The following is a 27,347-nucleotide window of genomic DNA, read 5'->3' on the forward strand; positions in this document are numbered from 1 at the left end:
TGCAAGTGGAGGAGGCAGAGACTTCCCAGCAAAAACACTGACTGCTCCTTGCCTCCTCACACAGACCTGCCCCTTCTGCTGCTGCCTTCCCCTTCTCTAGGTCAAAATAGAGTTTTTGACTCTGTGACAGTGTTATATCCCCCTAACCAGGGCAAACAGCTTCCCAACAGGACAATCAGAAAATGGAACAGTGTCAGACTCCACCTGGTGCATCATTCCCACTCATCTTGGCCAATTGTGGGTGTGAGAACCTGGCCAATTCTCCAATTTAGGGATTGGAGCTTTTTTGCCCTGAGATATGCTGTCACTACTTTCAAAAGCTGACATACAAATAGAGGCAGCTGCATATTTCTCCAAACCCTTTTCTGAAACCATGTTTGTGGCTTTTTAGGCAAAATATGCCTGTACCCAAAAGCCTAGAGAAGTTCTTAGGAAGTCCACCTGATGTCTCTGGCCATGGCCACAATCTCTCAATGGACTGACATCCATTTCACCAGGTTAATTTTAGCCTGGATCATTCCCCTGTTTCACTCCTGGCCTCACAATCGAATGTTGTGAATAAAAAGTGAGGCAAGAAGGAGTTAAGATTGTGTTGCTGCAAAGGGAAACATTTGGCAAATCTTTCCCAAAAAGCTTCTTTTGTTTGAGCAGGGAGAGGGTGGGCATTCCTGAACAGCACCAGGAAAAAGGCTGGAAATTAAACCTTGATCCCAGCAGAGGTGAGCAGTGCATGAACACCCAGGGATGCTTCCCTTTGCTTCCTGATGGGAGCTGCCACCCTGCTTGGGGTGCCTGACAATGCTCCAGGCTGCTGCAAGGGTGGCATTAGCAGTCCCCACACCACAGGCTGCAATGGAGATGTGCCCTGAAGGTGCATGTTACACCTCCTGCAGTGCTGGCAGCAGTGTAGAGATGAAGAAATTAGGGTAATGATTTTCATTGTGCCTGGCTTGTCCCCTCATCCCTCTCCCTCCTTCCATCCCTGAGTGGGATGAAGACACCGTGACAGTTTGGAAACTATCAGACACTTTTTTGGTGCGATGGAACGAAGCAAGTCTGGGTTTTGTGAGGATGGTGAAGGATCCATCAGGAGGGAAGAGGGTTTTAAACTGGAGCAGATCCCTGATCCAATCCACCATATAGCCACTGATGGGGCAAGGCTGGGCAGAAAATCACATGGGTGAGAACCCTCATGCTGTGGATCCAAAGTAGTGCTGATTTATCCACACACGTGGAAGGCAGGGTGGTATCCAGGCAGGAACTGCCAAGCAAGGTCCCCACAAAGTTAAGGCTGCTGAGCCTCAAATCAGAGCCCCACCATCTTCCTCTGCTCCACATGGCAGCAGAAGGCTGCCTGCAGCACCGGGGGTGTTGCTGATCCCAGAGGGGCCATGGCTCTGCAGGAATGCTGGCAAGGGCTGCCTGCCCACCTCATCCTGCCCCTGGGCAGCTGGGCTACCACAGCCCCACGGTGAGGCTCAGAGAAAGCAGCTGTAAATCTGCAACCAGCGGGGCTGGCTGCCTCGGGAAAGCACCAGGAGATGGGAGATTAGACACGTCATTAGCAGGAGCCCTGCTCTTTGCAGCTGCCTGCAAACCCTGGTACTTGGAGCCTAAAGCAGCTCCTGCTTTGCAGGCAGGTGATAAGCTCAGTGCTCCATAAATCCCCAAAGGAGCATTGCTGAGACTGTGCCCCTTGGCATCATGACACAGCAGAAGGAAGCATTGCTGCTCCCTCTGCTTTGTTATACCTCAGTCCCACCAAGGACCCTTCCTGCACACCTCCTGTGAACGGGCTGCACAGAAAATGAATTCTTCAAATGTCTGTTGCCTTCTCCCTGTGCAAATACCAGGCTGCTGATTGCCCAGGGAAGGATACAAATATTTACAGACAAGGTGAGGGTGGGAGCTCTGCCATGCATTGTGCTTGTGGCTGCAGCTGGGCAGAGCTGCCAGGTACCTGTGGCCTGTGCCTGCTGCACAGCCAGACCTGGCACACCCCAAATTCAGCAACAAATATTCTTTTCTTGGGTTGATTTCAGAGCATTTGGTTTAAAGCTGATCTGAATACAGCTGAAGTGGGAAAACAATCCCACTAAGGTGCCCAACAATGGCAGGTCCCAGTGATACACGAGGTTCTCCAGCACAGGAACCTCACCACAGCACCCCACATCAGGCACTGGGGCCTCAAGGAGCCTGCTGCCCAGCAGGAAAGGCTGGCACCATTGCAAGAAAGATGAGCAGCCACAGGAATGCCACCACCACCTCCCAACAAATGCCCCAAAAGACCCAACTTTAGTTCAGTCTTTTTCTTGTCCAGGTAGTCCTGGAGTTTGAGTATTCCCCTGTCCTCACACAGATCAGCTGGGACAAACTGGATCCAGGTGAGGAGGAGGCAGATTCTGGATTGGCTGGCAGCTGGAACCATGACTGTTAGATGGTACCTGGTGTGATTTCAGCCCATGCCAAGAAGCTTCATTCTGCAGGTATCCAAGATTTGGGAGACAGCATGGATCAGACAACACTTCCAGCAGCAGCAGGAGATAATTTAATGGCACACAGACTTGGCCAGACCTGACCACAAAACACCTTTAACTTCTTCACAGCAGTGCACCCACCTGCACATTCCTTTCCCCATTAGGAGACCTAAGTACAAGCACCCTGGGGTGGGTGGAATCTCTCTCATTGCAGTTTTTGCAGGGACATTTATGGATTCCTCTTTGACCTGACCTTTGCAGCCATCCAAGGCCGTTTTCCTGGGGTTTCTCCTTTTCCTGGGGCTGGAAGCAAGTTGCACTTGCCAGGGAAGCACAGCCTGCCTTTGATGCTTAGCAGGGAGAATTTCCACTCAGCATTGCCTCAGTGGAAGAGCATATTGCTCCCAAATTTTCAGCAGGACCCTGCTGTAGCATGGAAACACACCCATTAAGAAACCTGCTGTGGTGTCCTTGTCACAGCTCATCACCCTCCACTTTCTGCTGCTCATTCCCCAGCCTAGTGCTACACTACAAGAAGCACCTGACTGAAACATGCCAGGTTATTTTTCCAGTCTCTGCCCTTACTGGCTCCAGGAAATCAGCTGTGATATTGCTTTCATGGATCAGATCTCTGGGCTCCATCCTTCACCGCAACAACACCCAAATGGCAGGAACACATCCAGGAGGCACAGGAGGCCCAATGGAGTGGCCAGGCAGGGATACAAGGAAAGGTGGAGCCCAAAGGGAGGTTCAGGGCAGAGCAAAGGTCTTCTTTACCCCCTCCTTCCACAGGCAAACAGCTTGTGCTCCATCTGGGAAGCGGCTGGCTGGCACAGGGACACTCCTCGTCAGCAAACACGGCAGGCACGGATGTGGAGGGATCCACCTCTCTGGGCATGCATGAGAACACTGAGGACACATTATTCCTGCAGCCAGGGCATCCTTGATTTATCCCAGCATTGTGGGTGACACTGTCTCTCCCCTCCATTTTCCCCTTTGGTCTGTATTTGTTCACTGCAGCATTACAACTCTTCCCTGTAAGCATTCCTACAATTCCAGGCCAAGGGGATGGAGCCTTGGGTTTTTCTTGGGTCCAGCTCTGCAGAGCAAAGAGCCCCAAAGGTTCAGAGGACTCGGGGAGCACCTGCTGCTGGGCTGATCACTGGGACTCCTGTACACAAACACTACCAAAGGTCCTGCCTCGAGCAGCTTTGCAGCTCTGCAGCATGCTGAGAAACAGCTTCCTGTAGAGCCAGCGTACCCATGATGTATCCATGCTGTGCAGGGCATCCTGACATTACAGGGACAGAAAATGCCTCTTCCATAGAGCCCAGCAGGATCTGACCTGCTCCCAAACCCACTGTGCAGCCCAGGGTGTTGACTGACTCACTGACCAATCTCCCATGGCATGCCCTGGGCAAAGCAGCTCCAACACATGTCCATCCAGCACAGCATCCTTCTCACCTCCCTGGGAGAGCAAGGGAAACCATCTCTGAGCACTGCAAAGTCTCAGGACTGTGATTCTGAGGGTGCTGGACCTCCCTTTGCACCCCCCTGGGGGACAGACACCTCCCCACCTCTGCCCTGCCTGCTTTGTCAGGCCTTTGCAGAGCTGCAGGACAGCCACCCAAACAAGGATTGTGTAACTTCAGCCCAGAGCTCAGCCACTCGCCCAGAAAACAAGTCTCCTTCTAGGGCTGCCTTATCTTGTGGCTTTGGTAGGCATAGGATATGCACACATTGGCAGAGAGGGGCAGGCAGAGGACAGGAGGTGCACTCAGAGCTCCCATTTCCTTCTCTCTGTTGTGCTTTAAAAAGAAATGCTCCCTTTTTACACCTCCAGCAGCGTCCCCAGAAGTGCTCTACCTGTCCAGCCCACAGAAGACCCCAGATCCATTGTTCCAGGAGCAAGGAATGGATCTGGGGCTGTCTGCTGAGCCTGCACCCCAGGCCACTCTTGCAGGCCCCTTCTTATCTGCTCCACCCACTCTGGAGCGGGTTACAGAGCAGCAAGCAGGGATATTCAACAGCACAGTGCCAGCAGGCGATAACACCATTCCTACATCCTTCCTGCTGGGGCTGGGGCTGGGGCAGGAAAGAGGGCAGGAAGCTGTCACCACCTCCATCTTCCCCCAGAGCAACCCATCTCTCACCATCCATCGGGCAGCAGTGTCCTCCTGGTGTCCTTGCTCCTTTTTTAGCTGCTCAGAAAGCAAACAGAGCCAGGTGGTTTATTTATTTACAGAGGTTTCTCCACTAGGACACAGGGATGCCTGTCTCCCACAAGAACTCCCTGTTTCCCTGCTTGTTGTGTGCACCAAGGAGGCTCTGGCACTTTAAGCCCTGTGTCCTCACACACCACACAGCTTTTATGATTAACCAGTTTCTATAGAGCAAATTATGCTGCCTGAGAAAAGCTTTTCAGCCAAGCATCATGTTTCTCCCTCCAGAGCACATCCTCCAGCTTGCCATTGCACTGAAGCACACAAATACCATGTGCACAGTCCCAAGGAGAGCAAATAAATCTTTCATTTTCCCCTCTTCTACTCGAGTGAAGGCTGAGCCATGCACAGCACCCAGGTGCCACATTACATTTTGCACTTGGCTTTTTGCAGCCCAAAGGATTTTCTAGGTCATCCTCTCCAGAGCCCCTTGAAATGTCTGACATAAAGAGATGGTGTGTGTGTGTGTGTAAAGGATGGACAGACACACAACCACCCAGCACTGGTTCCATTAGCATTGCCTCCTGCCTTTCTGCTGCAGAACACCAAGCTCTTCATGTCCTTTTTGCCACAAAGGAGGAAGATGCTGTCACAAGGTCTATTGCAAGAGATTTGTTTACCCCTGAGAAAGTTCTTTAGCCCCTTCCTTTAACAAAAGGATGTCCTGGTCCTCTAGAAAATTCATGCAACACACAATTTCCAGAATGGTTGTCATTGACAACCAAATTGAAGATGAGCAAGACCATCTCTGTTTTCATTTATTGCCTTTTATTTCTCCTTTGGCACACACCTAAGGGACAGGCAGGGGGTTTCTTTTTCACATGGTGTTGTTGACATCAGAGAGTAATTTCTGTGTCACCTGGCACATTTTACAGGCCAAAGGACTAGAAAGACTCTGAGAATCAGGTGGCCCTAAAGAAACCCAGCCAGGCCCTACACCAATGGGCCAAACAATGCCAGTTCAGCCCCAGAATTAAGAGTTAAACAGGCATTCAGCAACAGATGGATGTGAGGCTTAAAAAGCCCAGCCTCCCATCAGGGAAGGGGAACCCCATCCCAGCAAGGTGAAGACACCTAAAACACAGAGGATTCCCAGCTATTGGTGGGAAAATAAAGTAGCACAGAAGGTGGGACTTGACTTGTGCAAATATACCTAGGGAGGGCTGGTGGTGGAAAGGAGGAGGTGGCACTTTGTGGTCACTCATAAAAGGAAGCCATGGATCAGGTGGCCTTGTGGTGAGTCCAGACAGACGTCACAACCTGCCTTATTCAGGGCTGGGCAAACACAGCCAGGGAGCCCTGCTGGTGTCAGTCAGTCTTGCCTTGACTCGAGTCAACACAGCCATGCCAGCTGACGTCAAAAGACTCCCTGCCATCAGGAGAAGAAGCAGAGCAAGAGGGTCCTTTGAACATTCTGCACTGCATCAAAGCTGGGCTGTGGAAAGGCTGGGAACAGCTGCAAGGGAAATCCTGGAGCAGCTTCAGGAAGGATACAGGAGTTCTGGGGTTTTGACACCATTCCCATCACACTGGGTGCCAAAGGTACCTTAAATTCACCCACAGTGTCCCTGTGAGCAATTCCAAGAGGGGTCCCCAGAGACCTTGCTGCTGATTTAACACATCATGTTGAAAACTGGTGTACAAAGAGAAGCTGATGAGCACAGCTCCCTTTCCAGCCAGAACACCTCCCAGAACACCACAGTCTACTTGCAGGAATATTCTCTGGAGCCTTGAAACAAGTCCAGTTTCATGAGCATCAGCTCAAAAACTTGCCCCAGAAAACACTGTTGAGCAAAGGCTAAAGCTCACCAAGTCAGACATGGCTTTCTCTTTTTCTGTTCCAAACACAGCTTGGGGTTGCAATGGTGTGGACAGCAGTGGGACAGAACCAGACCTGAACTAAACAACTGCCAAACCTGTCTCCGGAAAAAGGGAAATTCCTGATCCAGTGGTGATCAGTATCTACAGGTGATCAATAATCACTGGTGTACATCAGTGGTAACCTGATTATCTGCCTTCTGAAGCAGCCCATAGGCAAGAATGACAACCCTGGTGATAGGTGAGCTATTCATGTGTTGGCAGCATCCAGGCAGCTCAGCCTTTCTACAAATTCATGATGTTAATTAACAGTGATGGCCTGACTAATTTAGTTAACCCACCACAGGCTTGTCTGGCTCAGCTCCTGAGGGAACTGGATCCTCACACAGAGCCTGCAGTGGAAAGGTGGCACCAACATGTCCTGAAAGATCTGCCTTGAGTCTCACCTCTTACCCATCTCATAAGGACAGGGCAGCTCTGAACATCTGGGTATTTGCAGGGACAGATGGCCAGCTGCTTGATCTGCACACGTGGCCCAAACTGGTGTTCCCACTCCCAGCAGCAGCCAGGATATGTGAGAGATTCCAGGGAGAGAACACAGAGCCAGCACAGCACAGAGGCCTGAGCTCCAAGAGGTCTGAGACAAGAAAAGGCAGAGAGGGAAGGCAGAGGGAAACAGGAGTGAGAGGAGCTGCAGAGTTAAATGGAGAGGCATACACTGAAAGTTTGCTAAGTATCTAACTTCCAAGTGAAAATCCCTCCTGCTTCTCACATTAATCAGAGCTCTTAAAACTAGTCCTAACCAGCTGCTCCTACTTCCTTTGTCCAGCTCTTCTTAAATGCACCAGCAGCCCACTAAGAAACAGAGCAAATATGTGCAAAGATTTGCAGACAAAACCAGAGACCTTTGGAAAACACTCCATAGAAGCAAGCACCCCTCTCCCAGCACAGAGGCAGCTGTGCTTTACAGTAGGACAGTTTCCAATGTTTTCTTTCTCTGTGCAGACGAGGGATTTCCTGTCCTCCATGGCAACCACTTTGCATTTACTGAAGGAGGCTGTGCCAATAATCTCCAGAGCAGAATGAAAATTTTTAAAGTGCCACTGCCTGTTAGCTCCTGGATTTAACTTGCTGATGTTTTCCACGCCCATGGTTCCCATCCATTCTTCTACCCTCCTTAAAAGTGTTGCCAGTGGGGGCAAATCTCCAGTGCTTCACTGCCCATGCAGAGGGAGTTTCTCAAGCACCGGTGACACAAGGCTTTCTGAAGAAGTCACCAACCACCAGCACCTTCCATCAAGAGCTGTCTGTGCACCTTCCAAAGGACAAGGTTTTTGCTTTTTCCAGCAAGGTACAGCTCCCAGTTTGAAGACAGTGCCTGCCATGAAGACAGCCCTGGACTTTGATGGCCCAGGTCTTCCTGTTACGGGTTTAGAAGTAATCTTGCCACTCTTTCCTGGAAGGGAAGCACTCGCTGGACCAGTGCTGGTCTAACAGTCCCAAAACAGAGCTGAGCCAAACTAAGCCTCCCCAGCAAGGTGTCCTTCTCCACCACCTCTGTGCTGCCCTTGCTTAGGTCTGTGTGCTTCTCAGCTCCAGGGACACAGATTCAGTGCAGTGACTTGGCAAAAAGCCTTTGTTTTGTTTTGGCCCATCTCACACCATTTTAGCGAGCTACATCAGCTTGGCCTGAGGCCACACGAACATCAGGACCAGCCCAAGGCATGCAATAAGAACAAAATAGGGAGGGAAGTGAGGCCATCCCCTTTCAGTGACTGTGAGCTCATGATGAAACTACATCCATCGCTGTCTCAAGCTTTACTGTACTAGAACATCTCTCATTAACCTCTTACACTTAGAGAGGTTTTGTTTAGCAAGGCCTTCAAGGAGGACCAGTTCAAGAAAGAGCTGGAAGCTCCTGATTAAATTGTACTAAACCTGAGGTACATTTTTGGGCTGAGTCACAGGTGCAATCTAAACTCCCTCTCCTGTTTCATAGTCATCTCTCTTCTTTCTGCTTTTTTCTTTTAAAATCCCTTGGCAAGGGAGCAGAACAAACTTGATCCTAACTAAACCAGACATAATAAAGCAGGACATTGTTTTCAAAGCAGGCAGTAGACTAGCATTAAACAGGAACCTTAAAGTTCTTTTTCACTCCTGTTTTATGTCAGTGAGTCAGACTTTCAGGGGCCTTTTCCTCAAACAAAACAGGAAAGTTTTTGGGTAACAGCAAAGCAACATTAAATACAAGGAACAAAAAGGGAATGAGAACCCCTGAACTGATAGGGAAGACTTCTACAGTCCTACCTAAGAGAGGTTAAGGTGCTGCAAGCAGTGAGTGCACACAGTTCACTGCTCTCTAGCTTTGAGTGCTGACAAGAAGCCAAAGCACCAGCACAGGAGCTCTCACAACACCTCTCTACACCTGCCCTGGACCCCAGCAGCCTCTCTTGCAGAAAGTGACCTTGCAATTCTACTGCCAAGTAAAACAGACCCACAGAAGAGAGCACTAAAAGTCACTCAAACTGACTGAAATGCTTCACTGCATTGGAGTGGAGGCAGAACAGTGACATTGGCAGCTGCCACCTCTGCACAGAAGAGCAGCAAACCACAGCCAAGGGACAGCCAAACTCAAAACCACCAGCACTCATTTGACTGCTTCCAAGAGCAGCTGATCAAGACAGCAGGAGCCCAGGAGTGGAATTTCAGATTCAGGTTAATTTCCTGGATCTGACAAAAACTCCCCATGGAACCACAGGCAAGTCCCCTTGTCCTGTAAAACAGGCACCATTCCTGCTGCTCTGTTTAAGTCATGAAGCACTCCTAGCAGGGATTATTTTTAGCATGCAAGCATGACAACCCAGCTGAGCTGGACTCTGATCTCAGCTGGGCCTTCTCATTGGCTTTGTAATATTAAAAGTAAACAAAAAGCAAAGCTGAGCCCACACCAGAGCTCAGCCACAGGGCAGCATTTTGATAGCAGATGAAACACAGCTTTTGGCAAACAGTGAGCTGCAGATAGCCAACAGTCTGAGGGATTGCGTGGATCACCAGTGGCTGCACTCATTCACTGGTGAGCAGTGATCTGCCCATGGACCAGCTTCAAACCCATTTCAGATATTCCACTCTCAGCAAGCAGTGATGCAGGTGTTTGGGAGGACAAACTGAAATCACTCTTGACTGTGCTCTCAACCATAGCAGCAAGTGCTGGGAGAGAGGGAAGAACTGAAAACCCCATCCAAGAGCAGGAACTCTGCAGAGCTCTCTGCTTCACAGCACAAACAAACAGCTTCTCCCAATCTGTTGAAAGAGATGGCAAATCTCTTTCAAACTTTGCTGAGAAAACCTTCCCAAGTCCATGTTTTGAGAAATTCACATTTGCTATCAGAAGTGTAGCACGAGGGCCTCAGATCAGATCTCCTCTACAGAGTGTGCAATCCAGAAGAAAGAGGATGGAATGGAAAAAATCAGAATAAATTGGGATAAAGAGCACAAAGAGAACATGCCCACGGCTCTTCCAGGCTTTATGTATCCCAAATGCACACAAAATGTTCTCTGTTTTTTTTACCAGCCTCAGCATCAGTGATGTGTCTTCCTAGAATCATGACTACTTGTACACGTCAGGGCAAACCAGTTCCTTCCTGAAGTACATTTGATCCTTAATCATTCCCTTTCTTTGGCTACAAACCCATTTTTTTGCAGCACCTGGAATCACAGCCTGGTGCAAGAGGACATGTTTTTGAGCCTCTCTTATGGGACCAGCTTGGCTCCCATCTGCAGTTTTTCTACAGCTGAATGTTTAACACACCCTAGTAAATTTGACCAAGCAGTAGATTTTCCTCTGCCCTCATTCTAACAGGGGGAGAAGAACTGACATCTGCAGCATGTGGCTTTCCACAGCAGTTACCATCACAGTGATAAGGCCTGTGCCTGTTCTCAAAAGCCAATTTTTAACTCATAAACTAGAGGAACAAGCTTGCAAAGTTAAAGTTAACCTGCTTTACAGATGGGATCAGTAAATATACATTAGTCAATCCTTGTTTGGCACATCTATGAGACTCTGCTCTCCTCCACCCCAACCAGCCTTTTAAATTAAGTCTCAGCAATATTTCTAAAAAACTTATTTTCATATTGATGATAACCTGCCTTATCATACTGATTTGTCCAAGCTGACCTTCATTCTGCTAAGGCTTTATTCAAGGCTCTGCTATAAGAAAAGGCAGGTCCAGTGATATTGCATGCCTCAAAGGAATATTTCTGTGTTTCCTTATGAGCAGGCTGCCTACATACACAGCTAATTTCTCTTATGTATCAACATCTGCCCAGCTACCAGATAAGAAACTGGGGGATGCAGGAGCCTTTGCAGGACTTCATCTCAACTCAGCCTGAGGGGAAACCTGGGAGCAGGTGAGCAGAGGCTGTTGCAGCCTGCCACCCACTGGCCTCCAGAGGTGTGAGCTGTGCTGGGGCTTGTTTTCCAAGTCACGGCGCTGAAGCTGACTGCAATGCACTCTGCTGGCAGCAGCTGACACGCAGCAGCTGCATCCAGAGCAGCAGTGGCATTGGCAGAGACTGCTGTACAGCTTTCTTGCAGTTATTGCAAATTAACTGCAACTACAATAACTGCAACATCACTATAAAGCCATAATTACAGCCATTTGAAGTGTTTAACATATTTTTAATCTGTTCACATTCATATCTTGACTTGGATTAAGGTATGTCAAGAATTTAGAGTGCCAACACAAGAACAAACATCTCATGGAAAAGCTCCAAAAGAGTATTTGATACAGAAAAAGGGTCTCTCACTTACCTTCCAACACTGCATGAAACCCACCATAGCCTGGGCCACTTCTGGGGTTGGGACATAAAGTGTTGCTTACCATAGCAAAAACAACTGCACCCTTTCTCTGGAGAAAATGAGAAGAGCCTTTGAGCCAGGTAGAACTAGTTTAGGATAAACAGTAGGCTTTTTTAGGAAAAACCAAAGCTTTGGCAGCACAAACCATCCAGTTTGGGACCACTGATGGCCCCAGGGCAAGTGCTAGGAGCTTATCTGACATAGGAAGCATCACTGTCACCTGTCAGCTACATAGAGGCCACATATGCACAAACAATGTGCTTATGGCAAACAACCCCAGGTTGAAACTATTCCTGCCAAACAAAGGAAAAAGGAATTCACACATTCTTCAGCTACTCTGCTGCAGGATGGTGTGGCTGGCACAAGCTGCTCAGTTTTCATGGAGTATCAAGAAGAAAAAGCAGTAGGTCCCAGGAAAATAAACCCTTAGAAACTGCCACAGAGCTGCCCATTCTTCTCTGGTTGAAGCTGCTTCAGGCAGTCTGCCCAGAGCACAGCCACAGAGCCCACTTTGAGCATGATTAGGAGTTTAGTCACATGAAATTCAGCAAGGCTGAGACACTCATCTCACCCAAAAGCTGCCTTCAAGGAAGGTCTGACTCACTGACCTATATCCATGGATGCCAACTGATAGCAAACTGTCCAGTGATGGCCCTGGGGCTCATGGGCTGAGCCACCTCAGCTGTGGCACTGTGAGCCCAGCTGTTTCAAGAGCTTTATACCTTACAGAAGCACTGAAGATTTAAACAGCCTCTTGCTGCTAGTAGGAAGTATAAAATTACTTTACAATGCTGTATGTGCAGCACAGGGGAAGTAAAAGTTGCAGCCAGCCACTCAAACAGCAATGTCACTTGAAGTCCACACACATTTCATTTCAACACCCATTCCAAGAACAATCCTCTTGAGTCAAATGTTTCTCTCCAGTGCTCTGAAGAGCTCCAGGTGATGAGTAATTTGTGATAGTTCTGTGTCTGAAGCCTCTTTGTCACTTTGCATCCCACACAAATTCTTGCCATACAACAGCTTGTTGTGTCAGACATCTTTATTTGCTGTGTTGCCCAAGTGTACAAATAGTGAATGCAGTTATAGAAATTCAAAATATATTGTAGTAGAAATCTGTCTGGGAAGTGGAATGCTAAGATATTCACTTTATAAAATTATTACCCTTAAGTCACTCTCACTTGGCAAGTTTTAAATACATCAGGGCCATGAAGAGACAGATTAGGATCCTGCAAAAAAGGAGTTCTCAGTAAACTTTTTCTGCTAGATGAAGTCAGTCAACAGCAAATTAATTTCTTACATTTGACTCATTTTGAGTTATCAGCCAACAGGATGTTAGCTACATCCAGACAATTCATACACAATTCAGCTCCCATTTATACCAATAAAGTCAATGTATCACTATCAACATACCTAAGTATTAGTGAAACAATCTCAGTGACATTATTATTTTAAGCTAATGAAGTCAAGCCAATAAGTTGCCCCTGGCTATTGAGTGCAATTGATGCTTTTGTCACATTTTCAGAGTAAGACTCCTCAGTTCTTGAACAAGTCAATACAGCTCTGCAGGAGAGACACATTGTTCTGCAAAGAAAGAAAATTAGTTTCAGATGGGGGTGACTGATAATTCCAATCCTGCCTTTCACAAGGAAGTAGCTTCCCAAATAGTGTGTCTGTCACAGGATTTTGTAGCCTGTGACAATGCTAAAGATCTCCTACTGCAAAGACAAGCACTCAAGCAGTAAAGAACCAAAGCCAGATCACACATTCTGCAATCTGCCTCTTCCTGTAGGCCTGCAACCATTAATCAGTTTGTGCTAAGGAGAGGGGCAAAAGCCAACAGGAAGCCTTTAAAGTAGGCCAAACTGAGCAGTGTCATCAAGGCTTTGTGTCACATTCCAGTTCAGCACTGAAGTGGCTGCCTGTGCTAAAGTCCAGTACTCTCAGGGAGTGGGGACATTAGGCTTTCCTTCTTCAAAGGAAGCTGAGGATGCACAGTTACTGCTTTGCTCTCTACACTAAGTTAGCAGACCCTTCAAGCCTGCCTAGCAAAGCTTGGCAGAGGCTGCTGTAAAGCCAACATGCCCTCCACTGACAAGGATTGACAGCCTGATCACAAGCTGCAGGATGAGCTCCTGTGCCAGCACTCAGAGCACTGGAAGCAGCAGCTGCCTCTAGACACAGCAGGGGTCAAAACCCTCAGATGAGGCTGCCTGATGGGAAATCAGGTGACCCAGCAAATCCTCCCAGTTACACACCACTCATTTCTCTCAAGCCATGCCTGTTAAATTCCAACGAGAACACACCTTTGCGTGCTTTATTTCCAGTTCTGCCATTTCAATTAAGTTTTTACGGAATGCTGCTATTCTCTTCTGCTTGAAGCTCATCAGTTCTGTAGAGAAGGAAGTAAACAAAGGTAAGAGATAGACAAAGTGTGACAAGCAATGCCCCCCATGTTTCAGGAGTTCTGTTGTGCAGCTCAGATTACAGTATTTGATCAAAAAAAGGTTCAAGAGTTAGTCATGCTGTTTTTAGACAGAGATGCAGTCATCACATGATACACAGACAGCTTAAGACAGAAAAGCTTTGTAGGAAGACAGCTGGAACAAAGCAGAAATAAGTCACACAAGCTCTGTGAGAACCTGGATCATTTAAAAGCCAGATACACGAAAGGAGCAGCATGTATACCATGAAAGCATATTATAAATATATATATATACACACATACACTCTTCTACTGAGAACCACTGTTTGAAACTCTGTATAAGGCACTCAGCTGTATTGGGAGGGAGCAAAAGCCTGTTTGCACAGTTTTGACTGAGATAATTAGTTACCCTCTAGTAGTTAGATTCACATGGAGGCTGAGTTGAGTCCAAAAACAAATACTAGGGGCTTATTTATAAGGTTGGTGTAGTACTGACACTGCTCTGCTACAGAAAATTGCTTTTAAAAATGTTTAGCTGCATTAGTTCTATCTCTATTGTCCTTGGGATGTTCAGACTGTTTGTTCAGGAGCCTTCAGTAGCTGAAGGTCAGATGGAGACCTTGACTGCATTAAGCTCTCCTTTAAGCACAAGTACAGCAAAGCCTGTTTTACCTTGTTTAGCAGATTCTGAAATCTTTTCAAACTTCTGACAGCAATCCTGTTGATGTGCCTCAGCCAGCCTGACGTCCTTGCTCTTTAGTCTGGCTTTGTCTAGAGCTTTGTTCGAGTTCTCATAGTCAACAAGAGCCCGGGTTCGCCTGTACAGAAGATCCTGAAGAGACAGAAAAAGCACACCAGAGCCTTAGCAGGACTACTTCCCAAACTGAGGTTACAGCCACCTTAGCAGCAGGAGGTTTCACTTCTTTCAGCACCAGATTCTGCTTTTTCAAACAAGCTATTAGACCTGCTCTTGGCAGCCTTTCACAGTGCAGCACTACATTTTCAGGACAGCCAGTTATGCCTTCGTGAAGGAAGTCTAAGGGCTACTATGGGCATCATTTCTTCCCTTAAAGTAGTTTCTCATGCTGTAAGGTGGATGTCTCCACTAAGAGCAAAAAGCACTTTCTGAATTCCCTCAGTCTACTTCCAGCAGCCATTTAATTTGTTGGAGATCTGACAGCTTGACTGAAGCACTGCACTAACTTAGACAGAATAATTATAGAGGTCTCTGAGCCAATCCCTTCCTAATGCAGCAGGAGTACAGTTGTGATGTCTAAATAACAGCACACCCCACTGAGGGAGGCTGTAGTGGATGTTCTGGGGTACCTGACATTACAGGTAAGACACAAGATGAAGAGGCCCAGTAGGTTGTACCTAGATACCTTTTTGCAGCATAGTCATCCCCTGTCAAGTTTTTATTAGAAAAAGGGTTGCCAGCAAGGCTTTTGCAGTCACATCAATCTACCAAAGCCCTCTTGGAAGCTCAGACTCCAAGAGCCTTCACAAGTTACCACTTATTTGTGCTAGGGTACTCTAAAAATCCTGAAATCAATCCCAACTACTAATTAGTCATCATTGATTTTATTGGCAGGTCCGTGACTACTCAGGCAGGGAACAGGAAAGAAACTGCTGCAGACTTAAATTCAGTTTGCTCTAACTTACAGAAATTTAAAGAGTTCTTCCACTTTACATGCCAAAGAAAAATTGGTCCAAGTCTTCTGTAAGTGGCTGGGCTCCAGCTAGCTAATATATAGCTTCTATATTCTGCTGTGGTTTAAGAGTCTCAGGTTTCTTAGGCAAAACAAGGGTCCACTTTCCTGTCTTCTTAAAGCACAAAGAATACCATCAGTGAGTTGTGTTGCCCATAACAAAACTAAGCTTCAAAAAGAAAACTCTTCTCACCTTAGCAGCTTCTATATTGAGCATGTAGTATCTCAACAGTTCAGAGAGTTTTAAGTCCTCATCAGATGAAACTCTACTCTCTACCTTCTGCAGAAGGGGGAAAAAAAACCAACAGTTAGTTGGTGTGTAACAGAACAGCCACATGCAGAGTCAGAGATTCTTCTCCCCCACAACTGCCCCCAGCAAAGCTTCTTACCCTGAGTTTCTCAAAGAGCTCTGCAACTTTCAACAAGTACCTAGTGAGGGAAAAAAAAAGCATAAATAAATTTGGATACTTCTTAGTCTGATAAATACCAGGATCAATTGGCAGGAAACCAGAAAGCTGAAGGCTGGAGTTTACTCCTGTATACAGATCCAAACAAGGGCTTGAAAAAAACTCATTTAGGCAAAGACCTGGAGAAAAGGTTCAATGTGTTGGATTCCAGCCTGCCAGAATAGTACAGCTGAGCAGCTCAACACCATTTAATGTAACAATGCTGATCTCAGGAGCATAAAGGTGTTGTGGAGAATTTCCCTGCTGCTATCCAAGAGGGATTAGCTGACTTGTTTATTCAGCTTTACACTCTGTTTTAACAAGGTCTTGGTAAATTGATAGCAAAGTCAAAAGGTGGAAGAAGTGACCTCAAAAAAGGCAACTGAGTTCCCCCAGCTTAAAAATCCCCTACTATTCTGGAAGTGCAAAAGTCCAGAAGATAGTACAGACCTAGTGCAAGCTGACCTAGTGCATTTATACTTAACAGCACATTAGAACACACACACAAACCCTTTCTTCAGGGGTCTCCAGCAGTTTGTGACCTGAAGAGAATCAAGGTGATTTCTGTTTAGAAGGATTTTGATGACCAGCACAAGTAACCTCTAGGTCACAACTGGCAAGTGATCAACTAGTTCAGAGTTAGGAGCAATTGATGACATTAGGTCTGCCACAGCAGGGGTGCCAGAAGAAAGAAAATTTTAATGCCACTTGCATGCAATTCAAGAACCTCAAACCACCTAAGACCCAGTCCTCTGGATTTTACAGAAGAAATTTGGTTTCCCCGGACTCAGGATATGTTTATGAACAAATGGAATTGCTTACTTTTTGATAACTGTAGGCTCTTCTGATGCCAGGCTGTTCAAACAAGCTGAAGTATAAATATAGTCATCTGCAACATCTGCAAGAACAAGACAAGGTTTTCAGGCTGAAATCATCAAAACTGCATGATCCCTTGAAAGGGCTTTGAAAAGATTCACTTTTATGAGATCTTGTCATCTTATCTGCTTTTGCACATGCATCCTTGATTCTGTTGTAGTAGTTCACAAGAAAAGTCTTCTCTTGCTCAAAAAAATCTTCTACTTCCTGAAAAAGAATATGACCTGTTAAGTCAGTAACTGCAGAATACAAGCTCTTCCCTATTTTAGGAAGGGCCAAGGAAGCAACCATAGCCTGGGCCTGAGCTTGAGGCCCATCAATCCCTATGGAAAAACTGTTCAAGACAAGATGTGAGCCAAGGCTTTGACATCCCAAACCACCTGGCAAACTTCTTCCTCACTATGCAGTGAAGATGAAGTTGGCACTCAAATACTGATGCAGGTTGTCTGAAGCAGCCAGTAAGTTATGGGACAGCCCTCAGGACTCCCAACTGCTGGAATTTTATTTTATTTCCTAGGTGTGCTGCAACACTGTAGGACTAAGGACTAAGCAGTTTACAATCTTGTTTCTCATCCACACCAAACATGATACATATTGTAATGTTTCATGACACTGCACATAGGACAAGAAGCTTTTTGGGAAGTGCTGTCATGGCAACACAACATAAAAGCTGGAGCAAGACCAGTTACAGGAGTCTTTGGTATTTGATCTTGTCTAGTATAAGCAGAAACCCATAAATTATATCTGTTCAGAGCTCCAAAGTAGACAAAAGCCACAAGGATATTTCCTGAAGGTATAATTCCTTCCTCTCCAGTATCAGGTATTAAGGCAGGTTTTCTGCATCCAGAAACTTGAATTATACACTGAAATTGAACAGCCTAAAGCTACAATGTCTGACTTCTATAGAAATCAGAATTAATACAGGCTACTCCCCTCAACTAGGAGAGCAGTAACAAGGGAGGTATGTCAGTGGCTGAGCCTCATGCTCAGCAAGCCTGAAGCAGACAGGAGTAACTTCCCTGGAGCAGGAAGCAAGAAACAATCAAGATTAGGGTAAGAGACAAACAAACAACCTTACCTTGACTCCAGAGAAGAGGACCTCATCAGCACTCTTTACTACACTTTTTAAAAAGCCACCAAACATCTCTTTAGTGTTTTTCCTCCGCACACTCAGCTGTAACAGAGAGGCCAAAGCAGCTTTAAAGTTATACCCAGGGAGGGAAAAAAAGTGACTGTTTTGATACTTGCAATGTTAGTAACATCCTTTACAGTAGCATATGTCAGAACAGGCTGATTTCCAAGCCCTCCAGAATACCTATATAAAAATGTAACATGTAACACGTGGCTTGGCTACAAGTAGTTCAATGGATTTTTCCAATTCCCATAAACAGCTCTGTTTCTCCCTGCATATCTTGGCTCAGCATCTATCACTCCTAATTAGGTGTGATGAAACGTATGCAGGAGTGACTTTAATACACCTCCATTCCTCCACAGCACAGGTACACCTGAGCCATACATGTTCCCAAGGTAAAGACATGCAAAGGTGGCTTCCTAACCAACTTGACAAGGATTTAGAAACACAGTGGGATTTATAACAGAGAAAGGTGTAAAGGTCAGGCTTTCACCCTTCAGCCATCTCACAGAAATACTGGCAATATCTACTTGCTGATGCTGCACATAAATCCACAGAACATTCTGACTCTGCCCAGCAAAAACAACAGCACTCCCAACAGTTTGCCTCGCTTGGAAAGGGAAACAAGGAAAAAACGTCTCACGTCCTGGTCATACTCCAGGAAAACATGGAAATTGCGATCCTTGCTGAGCACAGGATGAGAAGCAATCCGCTGCAGGAAGATCTCATGTGATGAGACAGTCTTCTTGAAGACAGCGAGGTATTCACTGCAAGGAAACAACAGACTGAGATCCTCTTTGTACTACCCTCTTCAGTACACAAAGAATTGCTTTAACTTCAGCCCATGAAAATATTCAACTGCAGATTTCTGAAATAGCCAGCTTGTGACAGCGAAGCTACTTTCAATCTCTTTACCTAGGAAGTTTTCCAGCTTGAAAGCTGGAAAAGCTGGGCCACTCCCCAGCTCCAGGATTTTCAAGACTCCCTTCAAAACAGAGACACTCAAGATCAGTTATCATCAAATGAATTACTCTCCCAGGAGGCTTCTCTAAATGCAGCTTTTGGCAGTACACTCATTTTACTTACGCTTCCAGCTCTTGCTTCATTTTAGCAAACTCTTCTTTTGTCATGGACACCTCTCCTTCCCCCAGCTTCTGCATCTTCTCTCTGGGACCATCAAAGTCAGGCTTTGAAGGTGCTGGAGGTATCTAGGCAGGGAATTGGTTAATCATGGATTTTAGCAAATAAAGTTGTCCAAGATTACTTCTAGCCTTCTCTAGAAGGAGGCTCTTTTGCCTGGTCATAGGAAAATGGTAAAGAGTGCATGATCCAGGAATTCTAGGTCCTTGGTTTGTGTTATCCCTCCCCAGGAGGGAAACCAACTCAAAGCAACAGCTTCTGTAATCCACCCCATTGCCAGCCATCTCCTAAAGAATCATGATAGGAAGGAAAGCCCACATTTAATAGATTATTTCAGTGTGCCACCTTCAGGCAGATATTAATACCACCACAAGTCGAGGACTCTCACAGCATCTTTTGCTGCTCCAAGCTATGTGCAAAGTTAACACAAATGCCATACCACTGAAGTTGTTTAGGAATTAAGGCAACAGGAAGCATGGAGAACACCCAAATCACAGAACACCAGTAACACTGGTAAAACATACTTCATGCTCTTATTAGTAGGAACTTTAGATTGCTACAGTTTTTCACTTAGGATCACATTCTTTAAGAAGTACTTACAATGAGTCCTGCATACTCCTCAGTTTCAGTGAGTGTATCATGTAACCACACAAAGTCTTCGTGCTGCCTTGTAACTGAAAACTCAGGGCTTTGAAAAGCTGGCAGTGTAGTCTGGAAGAGAATATATAGAAGCCCTACTGTTTTGTAAATCAGTGCTTTTAGAAACAGTTCTGTCCATTTCCAAAGGAAGCTATTCTGCTTACTAAGAGCCTTGCCCACTCCCTTTTAGCTGAGCTGGCACTTATTCAACAGCACCACTAAGGAGACTGTTAGAAAAAAAAAGTACTGTTGTAGAACAGCATTAATGCAGTTTGCTTTGTGACATTTCACAGTAGCTCCCTTCCTACCCCCCATCCTTCTGGTGTCTAGCTAGGATTCCTTAGCAAAGCCATCAGCTACTTGCCTCTGTTTAGAGAGTTCAGATCCTAGGAAATCTGAAGTTTCTCCATATATATATATACACATCCTCAGGCCACCTTTAAGTGGAAAATCTCCATCTAATTAGATTTTCTTCACTGCCAAGCCCATCGTTGCAAGTATGTGTACTGCAAATACATCTGTTACTTGCACAACCTCTTTTTGCCCGTGACCTTACCTTAGTGTGCACAGTGAACTTCACTCTGTCCTTTTCACTTAGGGCATCAGGGATGTCAATTTGGAGAGAAGGATCGACATTCAGGTCTACAGATACAGACCTCAGCTGCAAGAGAATTCACAGAATAATCCTTGATCAAGCATCAGGCAGGTTTAGTGAAGCTGACTGACCATCAGCCATGAACAAGAACCACACTGCACTACACACCTGCCTTCAGGTACACACTTATGACCAGAATTCCTTTCCCAGTGCTTCAAAGAGCCATAAACTGAGCCAGCATTCCTTTAGGGGCTTATTTCCTCATTCATTCCATCAGCCTAGACCCAGAACATAATTTCAAGACCACTGAAACTTTTAAAGATCAGTGGAATAGCTTTCTCAGTAGAAGATCCTCCAGCTTACATGTGAAGACTGTCTTCTAAGAGGCCCTCCCTTGCTGCAGCCTGACAAATCATTGCTGTTTTCTGCATAAGGGAGAAACCACCAGAGATCAAGGTCACAGCACAGGAAGTTTGCTGAGGAGCAACTATCAGAGCCAGGAGGAATGCTGCAGTTACCCTCTGGAGATAATTCTGAAGGCCTCCTCAGAAAAGCAGGCTGGAGAACTGCACCAGGACTGCTATCTCAGCAGCCTGCAGCACAGACCACACCAGCCAGGAGCCTGCTCCTACCTCTGCACTGTACACGAAGCTTCAGCACCCAAATGGTGCCAGGATCTGAGCAATCCTATCATATCACAGATGGCTAAATCCTGCCTCAAGCCTCTGCAAAGCTGCCTAAGAACCACTGATAGGCTGCCTGTTATAAGGTGAAGCTTTGCTTCCCAAAGGCTCTGGAAGATGCCCCCCCTAGGCTGGCCATCTGCAGCCCAGATCTGGTATGTGACAAGTGTCTCTGGCTGCCTGCAGAGGACACAGCTGCCAGGACAGGGAGCATTTGCCCCTGCCACTGCTCTCCCCTATGATCAGACTGCTGTGAATAAGTGAGGGATACCCCAGCCACTGCACCCTCCAGCCATGCTAAAAACACTTCTGTCTGCTGCACCCTCACTGCTAGCTAGAAATAAAAGGAGACAAGTAATAGATAAAACTTTTTAAGCCTTACAGCTATGGGATGGCCTTGCATGCAAGCACATTAAGCACATTCCCAGAAGATGGACAGACAACTTTTAGCCCATCCTGGGCATTGCCTTGGCAGTGAGCACACTTACAGAGCACAGTTCCCAGCAGTCCCAGGCCCTGTTCACATCCCACAGGACATGGTGGGACTCCAACAGCAATCACTTCCCTGCAGTCACCACTTAGGACAGACTATCATGTTCCCATACAGGCAGGCAATTCTGGTCCTTGCTAGGAAGGCACAGGCCAGACAGAGGTGCATGGTCCAGAGGTCACTGACACAGACTTGGGCAGAAGCTGCTCTCCCCAACAGGCACTGCAGGAAGGGCAGGTAGAAGAGCACCAGTCAGGCACCAGTTTCACTGGGAGCACAGCTCACTGTTGCCCAATGAAAGGCAAGTTGGTTGGTGGTTTCCATTTCCCAGCCAGATAACACCACCAGCCAAAGCAGCAAGATGCAGACCCCAGGGTTTTACATCCTGCTTACTTGTATTTGCTGTCCAAACAGGATCAGCAGTGCTAACAATATGAACTGCTGAGTCTGGAAAGTATGATAAGCCAAAGGAAACCATTTCCTCTCAGCTAAACTAAGGAAAGGATTACACAAATCAGACAGTCCTGAATTTGTGAGCTTGCTTTCTTTCTTTCATGTGGAGAAAGTAACCTGTGATTAGATGCTGTCTAGGCCCCTCCATGCCTAGTAGTCACCTACACAGGAGACAAACAAGCACAAACATTAGGTGGTCCTGCTTGGTCAGATTAAAGCAGTTAACATGTCACAAGCATGTCCTGGCACCCTGCACAAACTGCAGATGGGATCTGGAGCTATATAAAACCAAGGATTGTAAGACCCCAGGCTGCTCTACTCCTGTGAAGGTCACTGTGGGCTCCTAACTCCAGGTCAGAGACCTTTAGGATTACAGAATCATGGCTCAGACTACAAGGGGAACATTCACACTGTCTGACTTCAGGAGCAGAGCTTTGTTTCCTGACAAGAAGTGCTGGAGCAGCATTTGTCCCCTGAATGGGGGAAGCAGGAAGCCCCACTCCTGTCAGCACAGCTCTGTCAAACACTAACTCAGGGAGCACCCACAGCAAACGTCTCACACCAGCCCCTGACCCACACAGGCACCGCTCTGCACGCAGGACCTTTCGTGCCACCATCTCTCCTGCACCCATCCCACAAGCAGGAATGGGGATCAACCTCCTCACAGGCACATGAAGGCTGTGCAGAGCAAAGGAATTAAATACCCACCTCCAGGCCCCAGGCTTGTCCTTTTACCACAGCAAGGCATCCAGCCCAAGGCTTTCCCAGGTCATCCCTCCATCTTCACTCTCTGGCAGCTCCTTCATACCCAGAGGCATTTCTCTGCTAGGACATCACTGCTTCCTCCCCAGACTCCAAGCAGTGGGGCAAGAGAACTGAAGGTTCCCCATTCAGTTCCCAGAAACCAGTCTGTCACTCCACACCCTCAAGGGATACAATCCAAGCTCAGCAGCTGGGAAGGGATTATTCCTCACTGGTAGCAGATGCCCAAATAGGTACAGAGGACACACAGAATGGAAACAGCTGGGTTGGGCTGCAAACTGAAACATTCACCCAGAGCCAGCACAGTACTCTCACTTTCAACTCTCATTTTCTCTTCCCCAGAAGCAGCTTCTGGTTTGCAGTGACTCCAGAAACTGTTACAGCTTCTCTGACACCTCCCACGTCTAAACTCAGCACTCATCAGAGACCTGTTTCAGGATTCCTAGGGTTTCTTGAGGATTCAAGCAAAACTGCTCCCTGTTCAGTACAGTTTACCTGTCCAGCTGGTAAATCAGAACAAAGCAGAGCCCTTGACAATAACATAGACATCATGCTGGTTAGCATTTCTAGGTTTCAGAACCAAAAGACTATAAATAGATATTATGGTACTAATTAGGACACCATGATAAACACCTGATCTAGAAGCCCAGGAAACAGCAGAGATCATTACTATGCCCAATCCAGGCAGAATTTCAGAACATTTGCTTTTTTTTTTCCATTTGTTAGAGATGCTAAGGAAAAAAAAAAAAAAAAAAAAACAGTTGGATCACTTAAATACAAGGCAGTGTTGACCATCAGCTACCAGACTTCTGCCTGACAGACATTACATTTCTGATGTGCAAACACATCTTGATGCTTGCAGACACCCAGAGGGAGGAAATGCCCTCAGCCACCGAGGTCTCTTAGTTCTGGTGAGAGGCCTGAGCTGCTGCTTTTACAGTTCCACCCTTTGCAGTTTTAGCATCAGCCCCGGATGACTCGGTGTCACTTCTGCATTCTAACAAAAGAATCTGCCAGTGCAAGCAACTGTGCACAACTTCTGACTGCCAGTGAAATATGTATTTGTTCTCAAACACAGATAAATGAAGGGCTTTTCCACACAGCCAGGCTCTTGGAAGGAGCAAGGAGCCCTTCCACAAGGGCTCACATGTCAGAGTTTTTTGCTTATTGTCAGCTGCCTTTTAAAAACCTTCTCCCCTTACTGTCATTCAAGCAACAGCCCACAAACAAGGCTTCAGAAGTAGTTACATCTGCCACTACCCAAGACCCATTACTTTTTACAGAGCAGGCTTTCTAATTAAAGCTGTTTAGGTGCTCTCCAGAGAGCACTAAAAGATCATGGTGTTTATACAGAGCCCTCAGTTCCAGAGGGCCTTGTTTTGACACCCAGGAATTAGCCACCAGAGGATCTGGCCAGCAGCTATCAGCAGCATTAGCTGCTGGAACTACTTTTTAGTCATTTTCAGCACAAGCAGCTTAAGTTTGCTTTTAATCAGGATTCTAAAAGGACATCTTAAAGTGCACTGCAAGCATGCAGCACTGCAGAGCACGTGTGAAGCTTGGATTTTGCAGCCTTTGTGGCAGTTTGCTGTCACCACTCTGACACTGAGCTGAGCAGCCCTGAAGTGGTCTGGTTACATACAACCACGAAAACTGAAGCACTGCTTACTTATGCTATGGAAAATGCTTCCCCAAATTTGGGACTTCAAACTGAAGAACTCCAGTGATGCAAAGGTTTAATTATTTTGCTTAAAACACCGATAAAGAGGGAACAGCAGCTCAATGTAGGCACACTGAAATGGCATTCCTCAGCAGGTGCAGTGCTTGCCAAGGAAGCAGAAGGCCCAGAGCACTTGTTGCCTCAGGCTGTGCAATAAAGTGTCCCTCTCCTGCCAGAGGGATCTCTGCATCACTCTCTGCAGGAACTTGCAGGTCACACACCTCCTGACAGAGGGAAGGGCTCCATAAACATCCAAGGATGCCACAATCCAAGCAAAAGCCTTGCTGGCTCACCCTGTTCCACCAGCAGCACACAGGACACCTCCACCCAAGCCACGGCTTCCTCAGCTGGAGGGGTCAAGCACAGCTTTGGCCATGCAGGGCAAGCACTTTGGCCTGGGGCTGAGCACTCCTGGCCCAGCTCAAATGGGAATCGTGCAGCAGCAGCAAACCCCAAGGCACAGTCAGCATTCCCCAGGAATGCTCTGCTGACCTCCTACAGTGAGGCCAGAGCTGGTGGCAGGGATGTCAGGAGCAGGGCAGCCTCACTGAGCTGGCTTCACCTTCTGCTAGCCCAAACTGCTTTGTGGAGGCTGCATGTCCTTGAGAGGGCATCATCCCTGTCCAGGAGCTGGCACCTTGTAGCAGCTCACCTCCCTGCTGATTCCAGGCCCAGCAGCACGCAGAAGCAGGGTTTATTGCTAAGCACAACATCCAGTATGGTCTCATCCCTTCAAGAATGTGCAGCACAATTTGTCCAGCAGAGCCACCACTTGTGAGTGATAACAGCGAGTCCCAGGCCATGACACAACATTTTGTCTTCCACTGATTGCTTTGGGAAAGAGGTGCTACAATACATGCTCTTAGCATTTTGATCCAGAACATTTCAGCTGCAGACTGAAGCCTCTAAACACCATGGAGCCACTGACATTAGGAAATACCAAGGTATTTACTCAAGCTTAGCTTGGAAGGCCCACCACTCACTTCAGATTCTGAAGTGCCTTTTCCTCCCCCATGACAGATCACACCTTATTTTCCACTGCACTTCCAATCACCTTTATCCTACCCTCCCTTCCTTTTCCTACATATCCTGATCCTCTCCTGCTTTGCCACCTCAGGGTCAGTCTTTAGTTTATACTTAACAGTGGCTCCTATTTAAGTTAATTCCTAATGAAGCTTCCTTTACAGGCATGAGTTTTATCTACTGGTCACATGTTGTTGTTTCTCTGCCTAAACAGGAGCAGACAAGATAGGAGCATTTCTACCCTCCCCCGTGCTGCTGGACTCCCGAGGCAGCCCTACAACCTAAAACAAGCTAATCTTTGTCCATTGAGCATCAGAGTTTAAAGCTACTCCAGCCCACACCACGAGAACATTTTCCCCTCCCCCGAATATTCCTGTCTGAGTTAGAAAGGCACCTAAACACTCAAAAGTTACCAAATGTTGCAAGAGAGTTGATATTTGACCTTCCCCTCCAGTATTCTCCAAGGGCAGGCACTTAAATACAAAGAGTTTCACATGCAGCAGAAAAGAAAGCACTGGCCAGCTCACAGCTCAAAGCAAGCTACTAGAAAATGTTTCTTCTACAAATTCTTGCCTGTCTTACTGACTCAGGATTGTTTCAAAACAAGATTCATAGGGGAAAGAAGCAGAGAAAAGGAAATTATGCAGAAGTCAATAAAGGCTGGTGTATTTCTAGCCCCCCAAGTTAGTTAATATACATGCTCCAAAGAGCTGGAGAAAAGACAGACTGGAGAGACTTTCAGCACACCCAACAGCTTAAAGCAAAGTCATCTTCCTGCCAGTGAAGCTTAGTCACAATGCAAAACCACATGCAGATGTGACAATATGAAAGGCAAATAGGCAACTTGCTGACTCTTACAGGGCTGCCTTGTCTTCTTCTCAAGGTGTGCTGAGAGTACTAATTAAACCAGGGAGTTTAGGTAAGTTAACCCAAGCAGCTCGTCCAGTAGAAGAGAGAATTCCAATCACTGTCTACACTACATAAACATTAATTCACAAAGTTCCTGCTTCAACCTTTCACTTGCATTTCCTCTGAGAAGCTGAGAGTCTTAACACTAGGAAATCCCCTGTGCTGCTTTAAAGGGAAGACATGAAGCTCCTTGGCACTTACAGCTTCAACACCTCTCCGGAGAAAGGAAAACCAAGCGAGCTGCTGATGTGACAACCAAGGCAAAGGGGCAGCGCAGGTGAAGTGACAGCTGGCAGCCCAATTAAGGCGGAGCACAGCCAGGAAGGCCGGTCACAGACCCAGTAGGGCAGCTGGCCACCGGGGAACGGCAAGTTTAACCCCCTGCACCACTCGTGCCCGGGGCCAGGTCCTGCTCCTGCATCCATCACCTGCCAGGCCCGGCTCCCGCAGCTCCAGGGCCGCGGGTATCACCTGCTCCGCCTCGGCACAGAGCGCAGCACGCACCGCCTGCACAGCCCTGCCCTTCCCTCCTCTTCCTCCTTCCCGCTCCGGCTTTAATCCTCCCGCCCGCTCACCTTTCCCCGGGCACCGCTCCCCTCCGGGCTGCTCCCCACGCTCACCGCGGTCGCTCCGACCCCCTGCCTCCAGGGGACCTCGGCGCGCCAAAGGCACGAGGGCTAAGAGGAAGTATCTTCTTTTAAAAAGTCCTAAACGGAGCAAAAGCCAAACCCCTGTCACTGTCCCAGCGCTGCCGGGGGCAGAGGGAGCAGGGAGCTCCCTAGCGCCGCGGAGCCAGCTCGGTTGCGCCCTCCCCGCCCGCCCCAGCCGGACTCGGTCCACCATCCTCACCTTGTCCTGCGAGTCCCCACGGAGCAGAGCCATATCTCCGGGCGCAGACAACCACCCCGCACCTTTCCCTCTCCGCTCCTCCCCGCCACCTCCTCCTCATATAACCCGGGCGGAGCCGCCG

The 27,347-nt window shown here is 47.3% G+C and overlaps 1 protein-coding gene across 2 annotated transcripts; it reads right to left on the reverse strand.

Moving 5' to 3' along the window:
- Positions 1–12,399: 12,399 nt before the first annotated feature.
- On the reverse strand, positions 12,400–27,335 carry SNX5 (sorting nexin 5). 2 transcript variants are annotated; one of them, XM_071422629.1, is made up of 13 exons: positions 27,227–27,332; positions 20,299–20,403; positions 19,704–19,814; positions 19,050–19,171; positions 18,607–18,730; positions 17,910–18,005; positions 16,933–17,038; positions 16,778–16,853; positions 15,899–15,938; positions 15,703–15,789; positions 14,473–14,632; positions 13,682–13,767; positions 12,400–12,959 (listed from the first exon to the last, which is right to left on the reverse strand). In XM_071422629.1, the coding sequence occupies exons 1-13, from the start codon at positions 27,257–27,259 to the stop codon at positions 12,912–12,914; spliced, it is 1,194 nt and encodes a 397-aa protein (XP_071278730.1). In that variant the 5' UTR covers positions 27,260–27,332; the 3' UTR covers positions 12,400–12,911. The 2 variants fall into 2 exon arrangements, 1 of the variants encoding a protein (XP_071278730.1); XR_011678533.1 differs by lacking the exons at positions 12,400–12,959; positions 13,682–13,767 and adding an exon at positions 15,463–15,621 and having other exon boundaries at positions 14,497–14,632; positions 27,227–27,335.
- Positions 27,336–27,347: the final 12 nt, after the last annotated feature.

The sequence above is a fragment of the Agelaius tricolor genome, unplaced genomic scaffold (genome assembly GCF_023055355.1).
Source record: "Agelaius tricolor isolate 1412-34295 unplaced genomic scaffold, bAgeTri1.0.p SCAF_1, whole genome shotgun sequence".
In the NCBI taxonomy this organism is placed as follows: domain Eukaryota; kingdom Metazoa; phylum Chordata; class Aves; order Passeriformes; family Icteridae; genus Agelaius; species Agelaius tricolor.